The sequence below is a fragment of the Cherax quadricarinatus genome, chromosome 47 (genome assembly GCF_038502225.1).
Source record: "Cherax quadricarinatus isolate ZL_2023a chromosome 47, ASM3850222v1, whole genome shotgun sequence".
NCBI lineage: Eukaryota > Metazoa > Arthropoda > Malacostraca > Decapoda > Parastacidae > Cherax > Cherax quadricarinatus.
The window spans coordinates 25,156,243-25,179,696 of record NC_091338.1 but is presented as its reverse complement, the minus strand read 5'-3'; the positions used below and the strand labels follow the sequence as shown (position 1 = coordinate 25,179,696).

The 23,454-nt window shown below is 42.6% G+C and overlaps 1 protein-coding gene across 1 annotated transcript in view; it reads right to left on the bottom strand.

The window, feature by feature from the left end:
- The window catches only part of LOC128696579 (uncharacterized), an 80,475-nt gene that overhangs the window by 6,126 nt on the left and 50,895 nt on the right, over nucleotides 1-23,454 (bottom strand). The window contains exons 8-10 of the mRNA XM_070094764.1: nucleotides 9,778-9,902; nucleotides 8,950-9,127; nucleotides 4,764-4,842 (exon numbers count right to left, since the gene is read on the bottom strand). Coding sequence (XP_069950865.1) covers nucleotides 4,764-4,842; nucleotides 8,950-9,127; nucleotides 9,778-9,902 — 382 coding nt within the window. The remainder of the gene's footprint in view (nucleotides 1-4,763; nucleotides 4,843-8,949; nucleotides 9,128-9,777; nucleotides 9,903-23,454) is intronic.

The window sequence follows — 23,454 nt, the reverse complement described above, 5'->3', positions numbered from 1 at the left end:
GAACTGTCACTCTAAAAGTATCTAAGGTACTTTGTAAATGTATGTTCTAAATTTTGCAATTCTGGCAACTCCTGTCAGTGCCCTCCCTAGGAGGCACGCATTTTAAATGAGACAGTAGGGTTTCTTCCCTCCCTCACCCACTTTCCTATAGCCACACAATTCTAATGATTACACTATCACTGCATTCTTAATCTACCCCAGACCTCTTCACCCTCATTTCCTATACTCTCACTAAGACTTTCTTATAAACCTTCACCTCTCTTACTTGCTGATGCCATTCTCCTTGTATCTCATCTACCTTTTACTCTCATAGTAGCTACAACTAAAAAATTATTTTATATATCTGCTGCCACTCTATAAACATGCACATCCAGAAGTCTACCCATTAGCCTTTTATCAACAAATATATAATCCAACAAACCACTGTCATTACGCCTTATGTCATGTCTCGTATACTTATTTTCGATTACCCCTAGCACCCCAAACTTGCTTACTACGTCCTTTACAACCATTTCTCACACTCAAGCATTCACGACTACGGTGCTCTTCACACCAACTCCAAGGCTGAGGGACTGATTACCTCATCTTTTATGTATAGTTCTATTCTTCAAATTATGTCCTAGAATTCGTATTGATAAAAGCCACTGAATGGCCAAACGTCTACATTGAAGATACTCAGATGTTGCAAATGCGTCTAATTCTCATAACCCACTTTTCGCAACCGAACCTTATTTTAAATTTACGACGCTCTAACCCACAGGACCATACAATCCTACAAGAATCACGGATCCAGCAGATCTAGGTGTTGTACCATGATCCGAGGACATATGACGGCGTAGGTGACTAAGAGATAATTTCATTCTACTGAGTTTTGGTGGATTCGTCTCTTATATAGACCATCAGAAGCAGAACGAAGTTGATGACTTAGGTAAACTAGCATTAACTAAAGAGAATGTCGTGTATATTTTAGGTTTTTTAAATAAAGGTTTAACAATCATTGTTAGAAGATGCCTAGGAAATAAGTTTGAAAATAAGTAGAACAGTACATACTTGAACTAGGAGATTGTCTATTATAATACAATGTGTGGAGTTAAACATGGCTTTGGAGACAATAACTTGGTCAGTAGATTGCAAAACGATGTAGCTGCAACAATGTGGCTAGGCTGCAGGTATCTCTGGCAATACGGTTATAGTGAATCCTGCATGAAATGACAAACCACTTCTTTGTTAATGATGAAATATTCGAACGATTAGTATTAACTATATGAATTAATTGCAATGTATGAAGTTACTGTAATCTTTGCTGTGATGTAACTATGCCCAGAGAATATGGGGAAGTCTGATAAAGACCCATTGTATAACCTCTGTAATCCTGTTTTCTGCATGACCGCTCATGGTATGATCATGAGGTGCACGATAATCTTAGGTAACAATTTAAATAATCAACTTTCTGATGCCCTCTTTGCCCTACCTAAATATATTTTCTTACAGCAGATCGTCGCGTAGGTTTAGTACCATCCCACCAATCCTAAGTTACCTGAAACCAATTTCCACGGTCGCTGGCCATCCATGATATAAACTTCGAACGAAAGCCCATGAACTGCTAGTTGAGGCAGCGTGACACCGAGCAGATGAGCAGTCAGCCACAAACAGCGGAGCTATGTAAGGCCTGCCCAGTGATTTAGCGGGCACTGAAATTAACCTGCATTCTGATCTCTGTCCCTATCTCCATGAAAGAAGCGTGCTACCCACTGAGAAAAATAAAAGAGTACATAGGTCACTGTGCACGATTAATGCCGCTGCAACTCATCCTCCTAACTCCCACAAGCATCTGAGTGAATTTTTCACATACAGTTTCCAACAAATTTCTTGGTGAGGTTAGATTGCCCTTCAGCCATAAAAGTACCCAATGATTACATCCCACAGAGACAAAAGCGATAAAAATGTGTGCGGCACGAACAGAAAACGAGCACCAACTGAGCATGGTAGACGTAAATGAATGTCCCATTTTCACAGTTGAAAGTGCCTTTATCAGTCCCACATTTGACTGTTGACTGTCTACAACACTGAAACCAAATCTGTGATTAAGAGGACGCTTTGAATTCACATGGAAGCGTTCAGCTATTACTCAAATGTCAAGACGTTGATGGCCCATTCAGCATTGTTACAACAATAACGAAGATAATTATACCTACTCACTCGCCTTAATTAAACGATGTGACGTTAGGGAAGGGTCATGTAATAAAAATACATCCAACATCGCCAGTCATATTATAAGGCTACAGTTTAACCAATCACAAAATACAGCAAGTATAAAATACCACGGGTGGGGATAGAACCCGCGAACAGAGTCATGAAACTCCAGACCGACGAACTAGTTACTGGGCCAGCTGGCTACAATAAGATTCGTCCGATTAGGTATATTATTGTTTCTTATTGTATCTATCTTATTGTAGCCAGCTGGCCCAGTGCCTAGCGCGTCCGTCTGGAGTTTTATGACTCTCTGACCGCGGGTTCTATTCCCGCCCGGGTATGGTTTGTTTGCAATTGTGTCATTACGATTTCGTGAGTCATACAACAAGCACATTATAGGGCATATTTCCTTGAAGCTTACATCCACTGAGAATAATGGTCGCAGGCTAAACATTCTACACTGACTTATCTTAGATAATGAATGATGAAAAACTATTGTCATTTTTTTTCGACCATGGGTGCGAGATCCTTTTGTCAGCTCTTAAGAAACATGACGTGAATCCTCCAGAGGTGCTTGTCAACTCTTAAGAAACACGCCGTCAATATTCCAGAGGTGCTTGTCAACTCTTAAGAAACACACCGTCAATCTTCTAGAGGTGCTTGTCAGCTCTTAAGAAACACGCCGTCAATCTTCCAGAGGTGCTTGTCAACTCTTAAGAAACACGCCGTCAATCTTCCAGAGGTGCTTGTCAACTCTTAAGAAACACGCCGTCAATATTCCAGAGGTGCTTGTTAACTCTTAAGAAACACGCAATCAATCTTCTACAGGTGTTTGTCAGCTCTTAAGAAACACGCCGTCAATCTTCCAGAGGTGCTTGTCAACTCTTAAGAAACACGCCGTCAATCTTCCAGAAGTGCTTGTCAACTCTTAAGAAACACGCCGTCAATCTTCCAGAAGTGCTTGTCAACTCTTAAGAAACACGCCGTCAATCTTCCAGAGGTGCTTGTCAACTCTTAAGAAACACGCCGTCAATCTTCCAGAGGTGCTTGTCAACTCTTAAGAAACACGCCGTCAATCTTCCAGAGGTGCTTGTCAACTCTTAAGAAACACGCCGTCAATCTTCCAGAAGTGCTTGTCAACTCTTAAGAAACACGCCGTCAATCTTCCAGAGGCGCTTGTCAACTCTTAAGAAACACGCCGTCAATCTTCCAGAGGTGCTTGTCAACTCTTAAGAAACATGCCGTCAATCTTCCAGAAGTGCTTGTCAACTCTTAAGAAACACGCCGTCAATCTTCCAGAGGTGCTTGTCAACTCTTAAGAAACACGCCGTCAATCTTCCAGAGGTGCTTGTCAACTCTTAAGAAACACGCAATCAATCTTCTACAGGTGTTTGTCAGCTCTTAAGAAACACGCCGTCAATCTTCCAGAGGTGCTTGTCAACTCTTAAGAAACACGCCATCAGTCTTCCACAGGTGTTTGTCAGCTCCTAAGACACACCCCGTGAATCTTCCAGAGGTGTTTGTCAGCTCTTAAGAAACATTCCGTCAATCTTCCAGAAGTGTTTGTCAACTCTTAAGAAACAGTCCGTCAATCTTCCAAAGGTGTTTGTCACCTCTTAAGAAACACGCCGTCAATCTTCCAAAGGTGTCTGTCACCTTTTAAGAAACACGCCGTCAATCTTCCAGAGGTGTTTGTCACCTCTTAAGAAACATGCCGTCAATCTTCCAGAAGTGTTTGTCAGCTCTTAAGAAACACTCCGTCATTCTTCTAAAGGTGTTTATCACCTCTTAAGAAACACACCGTCAATCTTCCAGAAGTGTCTATCAGCTCTTAAGAAACACGCCGTCAATCTTCCAGAAGTGTTTGTCAGCTCTTAAGAAACACTCTGTCATTCTTCTAAAGGTGTTTATCACCTCTTAAGAAACATGCCGTCAATCTTCCAGAAGTGTTTGTCAGCTCTTAAGAAACACTCCGTCATTCTTCTAAAGGTGTTTATCACCTCTTAAGAAACACACCGTCAATCTTCCAGAAGTGTCTATCAGCTCTTAAGAAACACGCCGTCAATCTTCCAAAGGTGTTTGTCAGCTCTTAAGAAACACGCAGTGGATCTTCCAGTCCATTGTTAATTTATTTCACAGTGTCATTTGGCAACACTACTTTCTGTTAATAAAATAAATCTGGGAGCATATGATCAATTCCTAAAAAAAAAATTTCAAAGCGCTACGAAAATTATTACCTGGCATATCTGAAGCATGAAGCACTTGTTGTTGTCGTATGTACAGATACTGGAAGTCACTGTAAACAGATTACTTTCGCAAGAATTTTAAACTCTGTTGACTTATACCTAGTATTCTACTTCTTCCTGTCCAGTGGCTCCTTTCCGGTCCAAACTAACGAATTCTAACTTAAATATCTGCCCAGTTGATCGACAATCTTGTTAGCTAATAATAATATGAAACGTTTTAGAGTGACGAGATCATTTTGAATGATGGTTCCTCAATTTTATATTATTTTAAAAATGTCTAACAAATCTGCATTTTTTTATAACACGAAATGAAGGCAAACTAACCATTCTCCAGCTGGATGTCAGCCATGTAGAGTCCCACATTATCTGGATCATATTCTCTGAATTCGGTCATATCGAAGTCCTGAGGATGAGATGATGGTTTAGCGAGGTATACTATCATTCACTCATTATCTTATTAAAAGCACTCTGAATACTATTGACAAGACATCTTTGAATATGGATATCTTGTTACCTGTGAAATGCTCTTGATCCAGGGAATTAAAGCTACCGTTTACTTCCTCAGATCAAACTTGATTCTATTGAATGATTAGGGATTTAGTATTTTCTCACGAATATATTAATATTGTAAAATGATTAATAATAATAATAATAATAATAATAATAATAATAATAATAATAATAATAATAATAATAATATTAAAATAATGCATATAAATAAAATAAATAACGGTAAATGGAGTCAGAAGCTTTGTTAAAGAATGACTAACGAGATCCCTAAGAATAAATAGTAACATCACAACATCACTGTCGCCCTATAATATCTCACAGATCTCGTGTTACAAACATCCAGTCTCCCAGACTGACATATACATCCCCCCCACCACCCCCACCAGCACCAATATCCATCCTCACCCATTACTACTTAGCTCAACATCTAGTAACAACTGTTACTCCACCCACTCACTCCTACCCCACCCATTAACACCCACACCAATCACTGTCACTCCAACTCATTATTTCCTACCCACTCACTAACTGCAATACCTCCCACTAAATTCAATCTCACCCATTAAATCCTACCCAACCCACTAACAGCCACCCTGCCCAGTGGCAGGGTGGCAGTTAGTGCGTTGGGTACAGAGAGGGTTGGGTTGGAGACAGAAAAAAGAACCCATAGAGGACACACCGAAAAAAATTAGACCACGACAAACAGAAACTAGATATTTGTCGGCCGCTGCGCGATCCGAGAAAGATATCCCCGTATTCCATAAGCCCAGCCTCCTCTACTTCATTGTATGCAAAATGAATATTATACGGTGATCCAAAATTCCAGTAAGGTGAATTATAAATATATATATATACGTGTTTGTTTTGTGAGGGTGGATTTCTGTATATATGTACTTTCTTATGTATAAAGTAAATGTGTGGATTTGTGTGAGCATGAATGGGTATGTGCATTTACAATCGTCATTTTTTTTGTGTATGTATTCGTGTGCAATGTATACTTATGCATATGTTTGTGTGTATATATACTTGTGCGTATGTATGCGTGTTGTGTCCGTATGACGTTATATGCAAATTTATGCATGTATTATTCAACAGTTGTGTATGTATGTATCCATAAGTAAATATGGAAGAATGTATGCATATATTCTTTGTGTATATATATATATATATATATATATATATATATATATATATATATATATATATATACATATATATATATATATATATATATATATATATATATATATATATATATATATATATATATATATATATATATATATATATATATATATATATATATGAATGCATAGGTTTATTTATTCATGTGTATGCGTTTACATATATGTATACTTTTGCACATTTAGGTGTGTATGTTGTCGTAAATTATGTATGTATATATGAAAGCAAAATTTGCTTATAGTCAGGTTTATGTATTCATGTATATATATGTATCCATCACCTAAACCACCACCATTACCAGCACCATTACTACCATTAAACTCCCACAATTACCACCACACCAGTGCCACCACGATCACTACCATCCTTAAAATTACCTCAACCACCACCATCACTATCATATATATGTATATATGTATATATGCAAAACACCCACAGTGCAGATTGTGTATATATGTAAATCTATAACCTATAACAACATTAGTCAATGTGTCGGCGATACCTGAAATCAATTTAGGGAAAAGTCTACATAAAATTGAGTAGTAAAATGCGATCCTTAATAGACAACGTTTCGCCCACACATTGAGCTTTATCAAGTCACATATGATCTGTTTGTAACTTGATAAAGTGTGTGGGCGAAAGGTAGTCATTAAAGGATCCCATTCTACTGCATTTGTTTGTTTTTCCATTTATCTCATCAGTAAGAGGAAACTGAAGTTGACAGATGGTCGGCTCTGGCATCAAGCCGAGCTCGGTTTAAGGACTCAGTCAGCTCAAGAAACATAAATATGTTATAGAAATGCGAATTTTCAATATTTTTCACGTTTCTATTTGCGGTTGTACTTAGATTCCTGCAAGAAAAAAATATTTTGTATTTATAAGATAGTCAGATTTGATTAAAAAATCTAAGGATTCCTGATTTTAAAAAAATATTAAATACTTTAACAGATTTTGCCCACATACAACCTGAAATCAAAATTTCACACGTTTTTACTGATAAAAATGGTTAGATCAGCACCTACACGCTTCAATCTCACTCTTCGCTGTCAGAGGATTAAGGAGTATCTTTTTTAATGTTATGAAACTACAAAATTGAGGGTTTTGAAAGATACTCGAGCCATTCCAAAATGACTGAAATAGGTTCAGTAACTTTGCTTACAGGATACCTGCACATGTCAAATGTTTCTAGAATTTGGTCCCCGTTACCGTACATGAAAGTTCGAAATTTTAATTCGAAAAGATGAGAGACACTCGAGTTATGCGTGAAAGACAATGAAAAGTTGGAGGAAGAAAACAAAGAAAAAATCAGTTAACCTCTGAAAGTTACTAATTCTGGAATATTTAAAGAGACAAGAAAATAACACTTAATAAACACCGACTAGAGAAAAAGAGGCAATTTCAAAATATAGGGATTGAAAGAGGCAAGTGGGGAGTAAAGAAGATACAGAGAACGTTAAAACAATGGTAGTCCTGGTTTTTTTTTTTTGTGCTTCTGGCTACATCATATGAATGTGTTTTCCATTCCTTCCGTCAACAGCTCACACCTTCCCTCTGGTGCATAACCTCTGTCCCCTTTAAGAGACTCCTGAAATCCTGTTAATAATATAATAATAATATATTTATTGCTACAAGTACATGTGCAAGATATACAAGGTATACAAGATACAAGGTATACAAAGTACTAGGTATACAAGGTAAAGGCGTACCTCATGTACCTCAGGAAAGTGTTGATTAGCTAGACTGGAGAAGCTCCTCTCTGCTCCAGATGCTGCCACTGGAAAGCTTAGAGCAATCACAAGGATGGACCAGCTCTGTGAGCTGTTTCTCATGGATGAAAGTCAGCAGGTTAAGTGATGTTCTCACACATGATAGTTCAGACAACTTTACTCCTGTGCTACCTACCTACCTACCTACTAGGTAGGTAGGTAGGTAGGTAGACTTTCTTTCTCAGTTTAAGGTGGTGTTGAATGTTTCACACTGATTTGTCATCGTAACATCAGATATATGGAAAATATACAAAGGGGACACAAGAAAAGGAGAATGACTAGCAAGAAAAAGAGAAGAAATGAAAGTGACACATAAGGGAAAATGGAGGAAAATTGTCCACCGAAATATAAAACAGAAAATGAATACGTATAGGACAAACGTAAGAAATTAATTTAAGGACACTTAAAGAGAGACAGTGAAAGATTTCGCAGAAAACACTGAAAAAATGGAATGATGAGTAACGAATGGAGGAAAAAGAAGATATGGAGAAAACAGGAGAGACACTAAACAGAGGATAGAAGAAGAAAAAACGTGGGAGAAAGATAGAGAGAGAACTCAAAGGGAACACAGCAGATAGAGGACGTGCAGCGAACGATGGACAGAGAACATCCCTTTGGGAATGCTGAGCAGATAGAAGAAGCAGGGAACGATGGAGAGAAAGAACAAGTCGGGAAAATAGGAAAAACTAAAAGCCCGGGAAATGCTGAAGAAACAGAACACACAAGGAAGGCTGGAAACGCAAAATACTCATTGAACACTAGAGAGATGGAATAATAATAATAATAATAATAATAATAATAATAATAATAATAATAATAATAATAATATCTTCATTTCATCAAGTACATGTACAAGGTATACAGTCTTAGCTGGCATCAGTGACATACTACTATATAGAAAGCCCCTTGCAATGCAGAGTATTTTGGGCAAATTAGGTCAGTTTTGCTCCAGGATGCAACCCACACAGTCGACTAAGTGGGAATCGCTGGAGAAATAGGAAATAGTAGGAAAGAAGGCAGTAGTATAGCAGAAAAAATAGTACACTGACCTCAGTCTTGTATTCAAAGTCATCGTCGTCCCTGGTGGGCTTGGAGAAGGGCATGGAACTTACGGACCCTCCCGAGGGCTCACTCAGACCCAGCCCCAAGATGGAGGCGGTGTCCGAGTAGCGACAACGAGCATCCTCTATGCGCTCCTGCTGCTCCTTTTCGTATTTTATGTGACTCCTGAGGAGGAGGGAAGGACAAGTGAAAGGGGGAAGTGTTGAGAGTGGAAGGAAATAGTTGGGAAAGTGAGGTGGGAGGGACTATTAATAGAGGGTAGAACAAATGAAAGAGTAGAAAGCAGATGGGCTAATGAGAGAGGGAGAGTGAATTGTTGATATCTGAATGAGGAAAACCACCAGATTCAATGGCATATTAAGAGCACTTTAAAAACTTCATTAAGTCTTAGATAGCTGTTCTTGCTTCTTGTTTGCAGGTTGTGTCCGTGGTAGAGCTTTTGGCCCTCGTCTGAGGAGCGAGGTGGGAGCGATTGGTAAGCTAAAAGAGAAATTAGTGAACGAGCGGAGATGGTTAGTATATTTCATCCATACAATGTTCATTCTATGACATCCCCTTCCTTCAGTCAAAACTTATTTCCTACAGTTTCCCCAGGAGATTGTGACCCTTAAGGATTTGACACTGTGCCACGAATACAACAACAACAATAATAATAATAATAATAATAATAATAATAATAATAATAATAATAATAATAATAATAATAATAATAATAATAATAATTATTATTATTATTATTATAATTATTATTATAATTATTATTACTATTATTATTATTATTTATGAAATGATAACCTGTCTGGACGTGTACTCACTCATTGAAGACGCTTTTCTTGCTGTACCAGCACACCGCGAAGGTCAAAATGATAGATAAGACTACCAGAGTCAGAGGTACAGCAATGTACACAGGCGTGGAGATCTTCGGGTGCTCGTTACAGATCTGTTCAACAAACATAATATCTCGTATCACTTTTCCGAACTAATTTATGCGCAGGTAAAACCTTCAGCTCCTCTTTCTTTGATCAAACTTGACTGGTTCCTACTTTAAAAGTTATGCAAATTTTAAACTTTTAACGCTTTTCCATAAATAATAATAATAATAATAATAATAATAATAATAAAATAGAGTAACAATAATAATAATATTATACACAGGAAAAATATGATCACTTTCTTGTTATCATTAGATTCATGATTAAAATGCAAAAAGAAAAAAATTGTTTTAACTTCTTTTTGAGAGACCCCCTAATGGGTACCTTGAAAGAGATACCGGAATTTTTTTCCCTTAATTTAAAGATTCATTTAATCTCGATTCTAACTCATGAAGGTCATATGTTATCGTCTTGAAATTTTCAATAAGGCTGCAGTGTAACTATATCAAGGATCATTCAACTGTTGGGATGTGCAAATGACAAATGATCAGTACTATACAGAACATTCCATGATTAGAAAAGGTTTGATAGTTTCCAAAAACCTCTCCTGGTTTGCTGTAAACAGTTTAACTGGAGTTTCCCACCTAGACGAAGGCGGCGAGTGAAAGTGAAGTATGTGAATGCACACCTGTTTTTTTTTTTACTTATTGGCCGTCTTCCACCTAGGCAGGGTGACCCGAGAATGAAGAAACAATACTTCTTTTTTTTTACATTTAGTAATTTTATGTATAATATTTCCCCTGTTCATGATGTATCAATCCAGTATAAGTTGTAATTACTGTTACCCGACCCAACAATGTAATCTCCAGGCCAAAGAGCTTACAGTCAGATAATTTTACAAGTAGAACATCTGTGGTACCTCCAGGAACCCTACTGTCTCATACCACAGAATCCCTACTGTCTCATACCACAGGAACCCTACTGTCTCATACCACAGGATCCCTACTGTCTCATACCACAGGATCCCTACTGTCTCACACCACAGGAACCCTACTGTCTCATAACACAGGATCCCTACTGTCTCATACCACAGGATCCCTACTGTCTCATACCACAGGATCCCTACTGTCTCATACCACAGGAACCACACTGTCTCATACCACAGGAACCACACTGTCTCATACCACAGGAACCCTACTGTCTCATACCACAGGATCCCTACTGTCTCATACCACAGGAACCCTACTGTCTCATACCACAGGATCCCTACTGTCTCATACCACAGGAACCCTACTGTCTCATACCACAGGATCCCTACTGTCTCATACCACAGGAACCCTACTGTCTCATACCACAGGAACCCTACTGTCTCATACCACAGGATCCCTACTGTCTCATACCACAGGAACCCTACTGTCTCATACCACAGGAACCCTACTGTCTCATACCACAGGAACCCTACTGTCTCATACCACAGGAACCCTACTGTCTCATACCACAGGATCCCTACTGTCTCATACCACAGGATCCCTACTGTCTCATACCACAGGATCCCTACTGTCTCATACCACAGGATCCCTACTGTCTCATACCACAGGAACCACACTGTCTCATACCACAGGAACCACACTGTCTCATACCACAGGAACCCTACTGTCTCATACCACAGGATCCCTACTGTCTCATACCACAGGAACCCTACTGTCTCATACCACAGGATCCCTACTGTCTCATACCACAGGAACCCTACTGTCTCATACCACAGGATCCCTACTGTCTCATACCACAGGAACCCTACTGTCTCATACCACAGGAACCCTACTGTCTCATACCACAGGAACCCTACTGTCTCATACCACAGGAACCCTACTGTCTCATACCACAGGATCCCTACTGTCTCATACCACAGGATCCCTACTGTCTCATACCACAGGATCCCTACTGTCTCATACCACAGGATCCCTACTGTCTCATACCACAGGAACCACACTGTCTCATACCACAGGAACCACACTGTCTCATACCACAGGAACCCTACTGTCTCATACCACAGGATCCCTACTGTCTCATACCACAGGAACCACACTGTCTCATACCACAGGAACCCTACTGTCTCATACCACAGGAACCCTACTGTCTCATACCACAGGAACCACACTGTCTCATACCACAGGAACCCTACTGTCTCATACCACAGGAACCCTACTGTCTCATACCGCAGGAAACCACCTGTCTCATACCACAGGAACCCTACTGTCTCATACCACAGGAACCCTACTGTCTCATACCAAAGGAACCCTACTGTCTCATACCACAGGAACCCTACTGTCTCATACCACAGGAACCCTACTGTCTCATACCACAGGAACCCCACTGTCTCATACCACAGGAACCCTACTGTCTCATACCACAGGAACTCCACTGTCTCATACCACAGGAACCCTACTGTCTCATACCACAGGAACCCTACTGTCTCATACCACAGGAACCCTACTGTCTCATACCACAGGAACCCTACTGTCTCATACCACAGGAACCCTACTGTCTCATACCAAAGGAACCCTACTGTCTCATACCACAGGAACCCCACTGTCTCATACCACAGGAACCCCACTGTCTCATACCACAGGAACCCTACTGTCTCATACCGCAGGAACCCCACTGTCTCATACCACAGGAACCCTACTGTCTCATACCACAGGAACCCTACTGTCTCATACCACAGGAACCCTACTGTCTCATACCACAGGAACCCTACTGTCTCATATCACAGGAACCCTACTGTCTCATACCACAGGAACCCCACTGTCTCATACCGCAGGAACCCCACTGTCTCATACCACAGGAACCATACTGTCTCATACCACAGGAACCCTACTGTCTCATACCACAGGAACCCTACTGTCTCATACAACAGGAACCCTACTGTCTCATACCACAGGAACCCCACTGTCTCATACCACAGGAACCCTACTGTCTCATACCGCAGGAACCCCACTGTCTCATACCACAGGAACCCTACTGTCTCATACCACAGGAACCCTACTGTCTCATACCACAGGAACCCTACTGTCTCATACCACAGGAACCCTACTGTCTCATACCACAGGAACCCTACTGTCTCATACCACAGGAACCCCACTGTCTCATACCGCAGGAACCCCACTGTCTCATACCACAGGAACCATACTGTCTCATACCACAGGAACCCTACTGTCTCATACCACAGGAACCCTACTGTCTCATACCACAGGAACCCTACTGTCTCATACCACAGGAACTATACTGTCTCATACCATAGGAACCCTACTGTCTCATACCACAGGAACCCTACTGTCTCATACCGCAGGAACCCCACTGTCTCATACCATAGGAACCCTACTGTCTCATACCACAGGAACCATACTGTCTCATATCACAGGAACCCTACTGTCTCATACCACAGGATCCCTACTGTCTCATACCACAGGAACCCTACTGTCTCATACCACAGGAACCCTGCTGTCTCATACCACAGGAACCCTACTGTCTCATACCACAGGAACCCTACTGTCTCATATCGCAGGAACCCCACTGTCTCATACCACAGGAACCCTACTGTCTCATACCTCAGGAACCCTACTGTCTCATACCACAGGAACCCCACTGTCTCATACCACAATAACCCTACTCTCTCATACCACAATAACCCTACTGTCTCATACCACAGGAACCCCACTGTCTCATACCACAGGAACCCTACTGTCTCATACCGCAGGAACCCCACTGTCTCATACCACAGGAACCCTACTGTCTCATACCACAGGAACCCTACTGTCTCATACCACAGGAACCCCACTGTCTCATACCACAGGAACCCTACTGTCTCATACCACAGGAACCCTACTGTCTCATACCACAGGAACCCCACTGTCTCATACCACAGGAACCCTACTGTCTCATACCACAGGAACCCTACTGTCTCATACCACAGGAACCCCACTGTCTCATACCACAGGGACCCCACTGTCTCATACCATAGGAACCCTACTGTCTCATACCACAAGAACCCTACTGTCTCATACCACAGGAACCCCACTGTCTCATGCCACAGGAACCCTACTGTCTCATACCGCAGGAACCCCACTGTCTCATACCACAGGAATCCTACTGTCTCATACCGCAGGAACCCCACTGTCTCATACCACAGGAACCCTACTGTCTCATACCACAGGAACCCCACTGTCTCATACCACATGAACCCTGTCTCATACCGCAGGAATCCCACTGTCTCATACCACAGGAACCCTACTGTCTCATACCACAGGAACCCTACTGTCTCATACCACAGGAACCCTACTGTCTCATACCACAGGAACCCTACTGTCTCATACCACAGGAACCCTACTGTCTCATACCACAGGAACCCTACTGTCTCATACCACAGGAACCCCACTGTCTCATACCACAGGAACCCTACTGTCTCATACCACAGGAACCCTACTGTCTCATACCACTGGAACCCTACTGTCTCATACCACAGGAACCCTACTGTCTCATACCACAGGAACCCTACTGTCTCATACCACAGGAACCCTACTGTCTCATACCACAGGAACCCTACTGTCTCATACCACAGGAACCCTACTGTCTCATACCACAGGAACCCCACTGTCTCATACCACAGGAACCCTACTGTCTCATACCACAGGAACTCTACTGTTTCATACCACAGGAACCCTACTGTCTCATACCACAGGAACCCTACTGTCTCATACCACAGGAACCCTACTGTCTCATACCACAGGAACCCTACTGTCTCATACCACAGGAACCCTACTGTCTCATACCACAGGAACCCTACTGTCTCATACCACAGGAACCCTACTGTCTCATACCACAGGAACCCTACTGTCTCATACCACAGGAACCCTACTGTCTCATACCGCAGGAACCCCACTGTCTCATACCACAGGAACCCTACTGTCTCATACCACAGGAACCCTACTTTCTCATACCACAGGAACCCTACTGTCTCATACCACAGGAACCCCACTGTCTCATACCACAGGAACCCTACTGTCTCATACCGCAGGAACCCCACTGTCTCATACCACAGGAACCCTACTGTCTCATACCACAGGAACCCTACTGTCTCATACCACAGGAACCCTACTGTCTCATACCACAGGAACCCTACTGTCTCATACCACAGGAACCCTACTGTCTCATACCACAGGAACCCTACTGTCTCATACCACAGGAACCCTACTGTCTCATACCACAGGAACCCTACTGTCTCATACCACAGAAACCCTACTGTCTCATACCACAGGAACCCTACTGTCTCATACCACAGAAACCCTACTGTCTCATACCACAGCTCCAGAAGCTTTCTTGTTAAACAACTCTCTCATAAAGCTCTTATAAATACTGCTATTTTTGTAACTGTGATTGAACTCATTCTATTATCCCTCTGCTATCATGCTCACATCATTTTTTTTTGGTCAATATTTTGAAAGCATTTAGAAGATAAAACTTTTGGTCGTGAGTTCCAAATATGATCTGAGGAGCACTACACTTGGCCAACTTTTCCATGCTAGAAAAGGTCTATTGAACCCCCGACCGTTCTCGCTCATGTGAGCATAATGGGGAATCACTGTATTCGGGCTAATGATCCCATGTCATGTAGGACCTAAGACCCATCCCTTTTCACTCATGTAAAATTATTATTATTATAATCAAAAAGAAACGCTAAGCCACAAGGGTTATACAGCGCTCCAGGGTAGAGAAGGAAGCGAGGGTATCGGGCGGCAGAAATGGGGCGGGACGATTGGTAGGTTACAGAAAACAGCAGGGCAGGGGATAGTGTGGGGATAGAGGGTAGCAAGAGATTGAGGTAGAAAGGGCTGAAGGTATCATCAGAGTTTGTGGACTAAGTCAGTTGTTGTCAAAAAGTCAATGAGAGAGTCCGGATGAAAGGTGGGTCCATCAGCGAGAAGGGAAGGTAAAGAGAGAGCAGCAGAGCGAAGACGACGTTGGAGGTAAATTCTGCGTGCTCATTGATAAAGTGGGCAGTCTAACATAATGTGGCTGACCGATAATGGAACCTGACAATTTTCACAGAGAGGAGCAGGGCGCCTCTCCATGAGATATCCATGAGTAAGACGAGTATGGCCAATGCGAAGGCGGGAGACAGTAGTCTCCCAACCTCGACAGTGGTGACAAGAAGACGGCCAGTAACCTATACTCGGTTTAATAGAACAAAGTTTGTTATTGAGCAGAGCAGACCAACGTTGTTGCCAATGGGTGTGAAGATGGGTAGCTATTACAGCAAAATAGTCCGGAAATGGAACACCTCTATATGAATTTGGTAGGTTATGTACTGCTGACCGCGCAGCAGTGTCTGCCTGTTCATTGCCCTGTACGTCAACATGACCAGGGACCCAACAAAAAACAATATCTTTATGCTTGGTAGAGATACGGCGTAGCCAAAGTTGAACTAGGGGGTGAGGTGTATCAAATTTCCGTATAGCCTGTAGAGCACTAAGGGAGTCTGAGACAACCACAAATGATGACACAGGCATAGATGCGATACGAATAAGTGCTGCAAGAATGGCATACAATTCAGCAGTAAAAGTGCTAGTGGAAGATAGTAAATGCCCTTGCACGACGCTGTCCGGAAACACTGACGCCGTCAGAAGATTTAGAGACATCTGTGTACATGGCGATGGCATGAGAATGAGAGTGGATAAGATAAGATAAGATAAGATAAGATTTCGTTCGGATTTTTAACCCCGGAGGGTTAGCCACCCAGGATAACCCAAGAAAGTCAGTGCGTCATCGAGGACTGTCTAACTTATTTCCATTGGGGTCCTTAATCTTGTCCCCCAGGATGCGACCCACACCAGTCGACTAACACCCAGGTACCTATTTGCTGCTAGGTGAACAGGACAACAGGTGTAAGGAAACGTGTCGAATGTTTCCACCCGCCGGGAATCGAACCCGGGCCCTCCGTGTGTGAAGCGGGAGCTTTAGCCACCAGGCCACCGGGCCAAGAAAAAGAGAGCGGGAAGCCACCATAGGTAGTTGGGCTTTTGAGCAAGAGAGTGAGAAAGAACAGACCCGAACAGCTGGAACTTCCCAGGGAGGTAGGGAAAAGTGAGATGGTACATGAACATATACAGGCGGTAACTGAAGGGAAGACAAGAGCGAATGTAGGCAAAGAGAGAAGGGACGGAGCAAACAGGGGCGGCGAACAAATAAAGCATGTCTACTAATATCAGTGACCATTCTATAAATGGAAGGATTGCGGAGATCGTGAGAGTGAACATAGTAACGAAGGCAATGAACATCACGCCGATCAGACAAGGATGGAACATTCGCTTCTGCATAGAGGCTCTCAACAGGGGAAGAACGAAAAGCACCAAGGCATAAACGTAATCCTTGGTGATGGATGGGGTTAAGGCTAGAGAGAGTAGTAGGAGAGGCCGCTGAATAGATCTGGTCACCATAATCGAATTTCGATAAAATGAGGGCTGCATGTAGGCGAAGGAGAGTTCGACGATCAGCTCCCCATGAAAGATGAGCAAGGGTTTTAAGAAGGTTCAGCCGGCTGTGACAAGTTGCCTTTAGAGAGGTAATGTGGGGTTTCCAGGATAACCTACGGTCAAAGAGAAGGCCTAGAAACCTGACTGTATCACGTTCAGGAATACGGGAGCTATAGAGGTACAAAGGATGATCGGAGATGACAGAGCGTCTAGTGAAAGTAATTTGGTGAGTTTTGGTACTGGAAAATTTAAACCCATGCGTGGTGGCCCAATTGGAAACACGGTCGACCGCATGCTGGAGAGAAACTGTAATGAGGTGACAGTCAGGGCCTGCACAAGCAATAGTGAAGTCATATACATAGAGTGATAACCAAATATTGGATGGAAGAACAGAGGCCAAATCATTTATAGCAAGGAGAAAAAGTATTGTGCTCAGAACACATCCATGAGGGGCACCTTCAGCTTTGACAAAGTCCGGGGAGAGCACATTATTAAAAAGTTCTTAAGGAAAGATGGTAGATAGCCTCGGAGGCCTAAGGAGTAGGCTTGGGCCAAAATATTATACCACCAAATTGTGTCATATGCCTTCTCAAGGTCAAAAAATATGGCAATAACTGAGTGATTATTCGCAAAGGCATTACGAACATACGTATCCAAACGTAGTAAGGGGTCTATGGTAGAACCGCCCTTACGAAAGCCATATTGACTAGTGGAGAGACTGTTGTGTGTCTCTAAATACCACATTAAACGTCTATTTACCAGACGTTCCATCACTTTGCAAACTGCACTGGTAACAGCGATGGGACGATAGTGGGAGGCTTTATGTCCCGTAGTACCCGGTTTGCGGAAAGGGAGAACAATGGCAGATGTCCACAGCTGTGGAAGAACTCCTTGTGACCAAATAAAATTGAAAAGGCGTAAGAGGACTGCAAGGGCTGACTGATGTAAATGTTGCAACATACGAATATGAATGTCGTCGGGCCAAGCTGTCGATGATCGGCAAGCTGAGAGTGTTGCCTCCAGTTCCTGAAGTGTAAAAGGCACATTATACTGTTCTTCTCTGAGAGAAGAAAAGTCCAAGGGTGCTAACTCTTTGGCAGACTTTGAGGAAAGAAACGAGGGGCAGAGATGGAGCCCCAGAGAAATACGGACCAGATGATTGCCAGTTTCAATGGCAACATCTAGAGGGTTTGCTATATCAACACCGGCAACCCTCAGAACAGGAGCCGGGCCAGGAGAATATTTACTACTCGGTTTCCGTACTTTTTTTCATACTGCACTCATAGAGGAAGCAGAGGTGATGGTGGAGACATAATCTCGCCAGCAAGTGCATTTAGCGTCACGGATGACACGGCGAGCGATCGCACGCTTCTTCTTAAAATCTCTCAGTGGTTCTATTATACCGGTACCTGCCCCATGCAGCGCGTTTCAAACGTACTGCAGGAGCACAAGCAGGAGACCACCAAGGCACGCATTTCTGAGAATGCCTGCCCGAGGTTTGGGGTATAGAATGAGAAGCTGCGGTTAAAACTGAGGACGAGAAGAGGTGTAAAAGCTCATCAATGGAGGACGAAGAAGGAACCTCACTAAAAACAGTTAGTTGTGAGTAAAGGTCCCAATTTGCCTGATCAAATTGCCAACGTGGGTTACGAAGAGGTGGTGAATATGAAGGGGAAGTAAGAATGATTGGAAAATGATCGCTGTCATGTAAATCTGGGAGAACAGACCAGGTGAAGTCTAGTGCAGCAGAGGAAGAGCAGATTGAGAGATCGATGCAAGAAAGAGTATGAGTACAAGGATCAAAATGGGTGCGAGTACCTGTATTTAAAACATGGAGGGGGTGGGAAGCAAGAAAAGCCTCTAGCTGAATGCTACGGGAATCACAGTGAGACCCCCCCCAGAGGAAATGATGGGCATTAAAATCGCCAAGTAACAGAAGTGGTGTCGGTAATGACGAAACAAGAAAGGCAATATCCGGAATAGATAATGCTCGAGAAGTGTATACCACCTATGCAGGTGGATACGGGCTGTTGTGTAATGAAGCGAAGTACGAACAAATAGCTGATTTTACAGAATATCAGTGCGTAGAAGAAGGGCACTTTCGTTAAAGGTCTTATCAGGAAAAGGATCCGAAGAATACAATAAATTATAGCCTGAGATGGGATAGATAACAGCAGAGTGTAATTTTAATTCTTGTAAACAAACACCAACAGGGAAAAATTGGGAAAGCAACGTCTGAAGCTCACCCCTATTACCCCTGAGGCCGCAGATATTCCACCGTAAATAGGCCATGATTGGCAACAATAAAGATACTAGAAATCCACAGGTAAGGGTACTTATGGACTAGAGGGGTTAGAAAAGTCCACATGCAGTGGCAAAGGAAAGCGTTCAAGCAGTGAAGGAACGGTGAGCTGTGAAGAAAGGAGTTGCGCAGATGGAGAAGAGGAAAGAGAAGGAACAGAGGGTGGATCAGTGTCCTTTGATGGTTTGGTCTCTGCAGTATATTCAGAGATTGCTTCAAGTGTTTCGGAGTTCAGAGACGTCATGTGGAAAACAATATTGGAAATGGAAGGAGGAGGAGATTGAGTAAAGATCGGAACTGTAATGGACTGTACCAAGGTAGGGGGGGGGGCGAAAGGGTGAAGGGAACTGGAGAAGTGTGGGAGGGGACAGAAGAGGCAGAAACCTGGGAGGTGGCAGAAGAGGAAGAAACTTGGGAGGGGACAGGGGAGGAAGGCACAGTACGAGGAGGAGGATGAACCTCCACACTTGTAACAGAGCCAGTGAAAGTGGAAGACCCAGGTACAGAGATCGGGAAAGTAAAGTGTGGAGGTGGATGAAGGGAAGGAGGGGTTAAAGGAGATTTTTTGGACTTCTGAGAAGTAGAGAGACTATTGGGAGGAGGTGTCGCACGAGGTCTTGTCGATACCGGGGTTTGTGAGGGAGAGCACGAAGAAGTGAGAACAGATTGAGGTGTTGAAGTAGGGACGTCTGAGCCCAGGACAGCAAAAGAATTAGATACAGGAGTGACTATGGGACTGGCAACCACAGAAGAGGCTGCAGAAGATGGGACCCTAGAAGTGGGAGGACGTTTTGAAACACGAGAATAAGAAACACGTGGTAGTCTTCCTTGGAGGCGGAGATGAGAAACCGCCATAGCATAAGGAAGACCTTCTGCCTCTTTGAGGCAACGAATTTCCTGCTCATTTAAGTAGACCTGGCAACGGCGAGAGTACGGAGGGTGGGACACATGGCAATTAATGCAAGAGGGAGGTTGACTGCAAGACGTATTAGAATGGTCATCAGCACCACAGACTGGGCATTCGACTATAGATCTGCAATATTTTGCTGGGTGGCCAAATCGCCAGCAATTTCTACACTGTTGCGGTGTAGGGATCACCTTTCGAACTTGTAACCAATGTCCTGTTACATAAACAGAGGATGGGAGTTCACGGCTGTCAAAAAGTTAAACGAACCACATTGCAAGGGTATCATCTCCGCCTGCGGGCAGGAAGAACATAAGTGTCTACCTTGAGAATTGAGAGATCTTGGAGTTCCAGCTGTTCGAGAATGTCATTGCCACATGTTTGGAATTTCTGTTGGACTATGGTATGGGGCAGAATGACAGTACCACTACAAAAATTGAGAGAATGATGTTTTTCGATAATGACAGGAATAGTATCGATATGTGAAAGAAGAGAAAGATCATGAGCTTGGGTAGCATTCTGGACTGTGATGATGTGCATACCACTCTGAAGAGCAGGAAAGGAAATATCTCTACCAACACGGTGTAGGAGCGCTTTGCCAATACTATGGTCGGAAAGATAGGCAGTAGAAGAAGTCGGTCTTAAAGTAAAGAATTTAGTCCATTGTGTGGTCTGAAACTGAGTATGGAGAGGGAGTGCATGACGTGTCAGTCTTTTCCGAGTACAATTGGAAGGTAACGAAGTAACATCATCAGGAGATTGTCGTTGGCGTTTAGAAGTGGGACCAGAGTTGGTCCGACGTGGGATGGGCTGGCGATTCGAAAATTGCCGCACCATAGAGAGAGAGGCCGGAAGCATGGTCAAAGGAGAGCGGAGGTCAGACAAATCGAATAAGTCAGTCAAAACCCCGGCACCTGAAGCGGGTGACGAAACAGCACCAGCAAGAGGTACAGGGGCCTTAGGAGTGTCCGAAGAGTGGCCAAAAGACAAGGCGAGGTCAGAATGGGGTGTGGTAACAATAAGGGGCCCGGGGATACCAGGGTTATGGATTGGGGATTCCATGGTTAGGTTACTTCTTTCTTTTTGTTTTTAAGAAAAAAAAAGAAAGAAGAAAAGAAAATAAAAATAAAAAAAAAGAATAAAAAGAGGGGGGACCAGGGAGGGATAATTCCTAGGAGGAATGAAAGGGCCAGAAATCTCCCTCCGCACCCAAGAGGACCTCAGCACCGCAAGTAGCGCAGATGCAGCATGGAACCCATGCCATACCCTACCCTTCATGCCAGTAAACCAGCAATCCAGGATAGCAACCTCACATCTGCCGAGCTACCTCGGTAGACGAAAGAGAGGGCGGCCAGATATCCACCACAAAGCATAACTCCTTCGGCCACCACCCCCGTAATCCGAAAGATGGCTTCCAGAGATACACCCTTCGCCCGAAAGACACCCAAAGCCACCCTCCGGGATACCGGAGAGGGATCGGGACATCCCCAGGCAATCCAGATTCCACGGCAAACTACGCCACTGCCAAGAACCTCAACGGAATGGGATGGACCCCAGTACCCTTTCCCCTACCTAGGAAATAGCGCGCCTGTGGGAAAAATTCCAAAGGCCAAAAAGAGGAAGGGCAAAAAAAGGGACGGATGGGGAGGAGGAGGAGGAAAGGAAAATGGGGAGGATGGGGAGGATGGGATAGGGAAGGGGGGATTGGGGGGTAATTAGGTTCGGTCTGAGGAAGGAGACTGACAAGTCTAATTCCTCAAACCAAGAGCCTCTTCACCACGCCAAGGAGCCCCCTTGAAGAGGTCACTCATGTAAGAACATACTAATATGTAATAAAGACACATACTCCATGGCCAATATTTCTGTTTCTTGAGAGACTGTATCAAGGTTCTTCTCTTATACGTAGAGTTATTGATAAAGCTTATTATTTTATCTCTTTAAATTTGTTGTAGCATTTTTTTTTGGTACTAACAAGATGATTCCTAATTCTCAGCACGGTTTCTATGGTTTATAATGATGGAATGTGTCTTAATTCTTTGTATTTGTTAGAGTTGAGAAAATTCTCTCTCTCTCTCAAAAAAATATTACTTGATGGGATTCTAAGAGCATTGAAAACTATTTGTTCTAGTTCAATAACAGTTTTTTCATACAGTTTTCATACTTCAGCACAACAATCCAAAACTTGTTTGAATATTTGGTATCTCACCAAAAAAAATATTTCTTCTAATTTTATTTGCAATGTTGTGTTTCCTTTTGCAACTCTAGGATGCTCAGTGAGGCGAGAAAACATTAGTTAGGCACTTGAAAATGATTTATTAGTGAAGCCAGAGTCTCGACTAAGCCTCTTATTCAACTGATTTTTTTGCCTCACGAAGGAAATCATATCACCTTTGCCTAATATTTAGTTTTTATGGTTAGATAATTTCGACTTGGAAATCTTAAGCTCTGATTTATTTCGTAATTAACAATGATTGGAGACAGTCCTTGTTAATTACACTGAAAACATCCTGAAACTGTTCTCTTTTTCGAAAACTAAGATTGAACCATCGTGCTATTATCAGAGATCAAAAAATCTAAACTTGTGCGAAGATTCTCGAAACCTTATTCATAAGGTTTACTTTTGGTAAATCTCTCGCTTAGTCTTCATAACAATGACTTATGACTTCCATTCTTTAAAACTTTCTGCAGTCTTTCTTGACAATCTCTCTCATTACACTTTATTTTTTGTATTCTCACTACATTTTCTAATTTCTTTACCTCAAATTCTATGTGTAATATGTCCACCGCCTCTGTCCTCCTTGCTACAATGCTCAAAATTCATGTATAATTTTGGTACCATTATTCTCTGGTACCTTTTTCTCCTTTTGAGTCATCTGATGAATTTC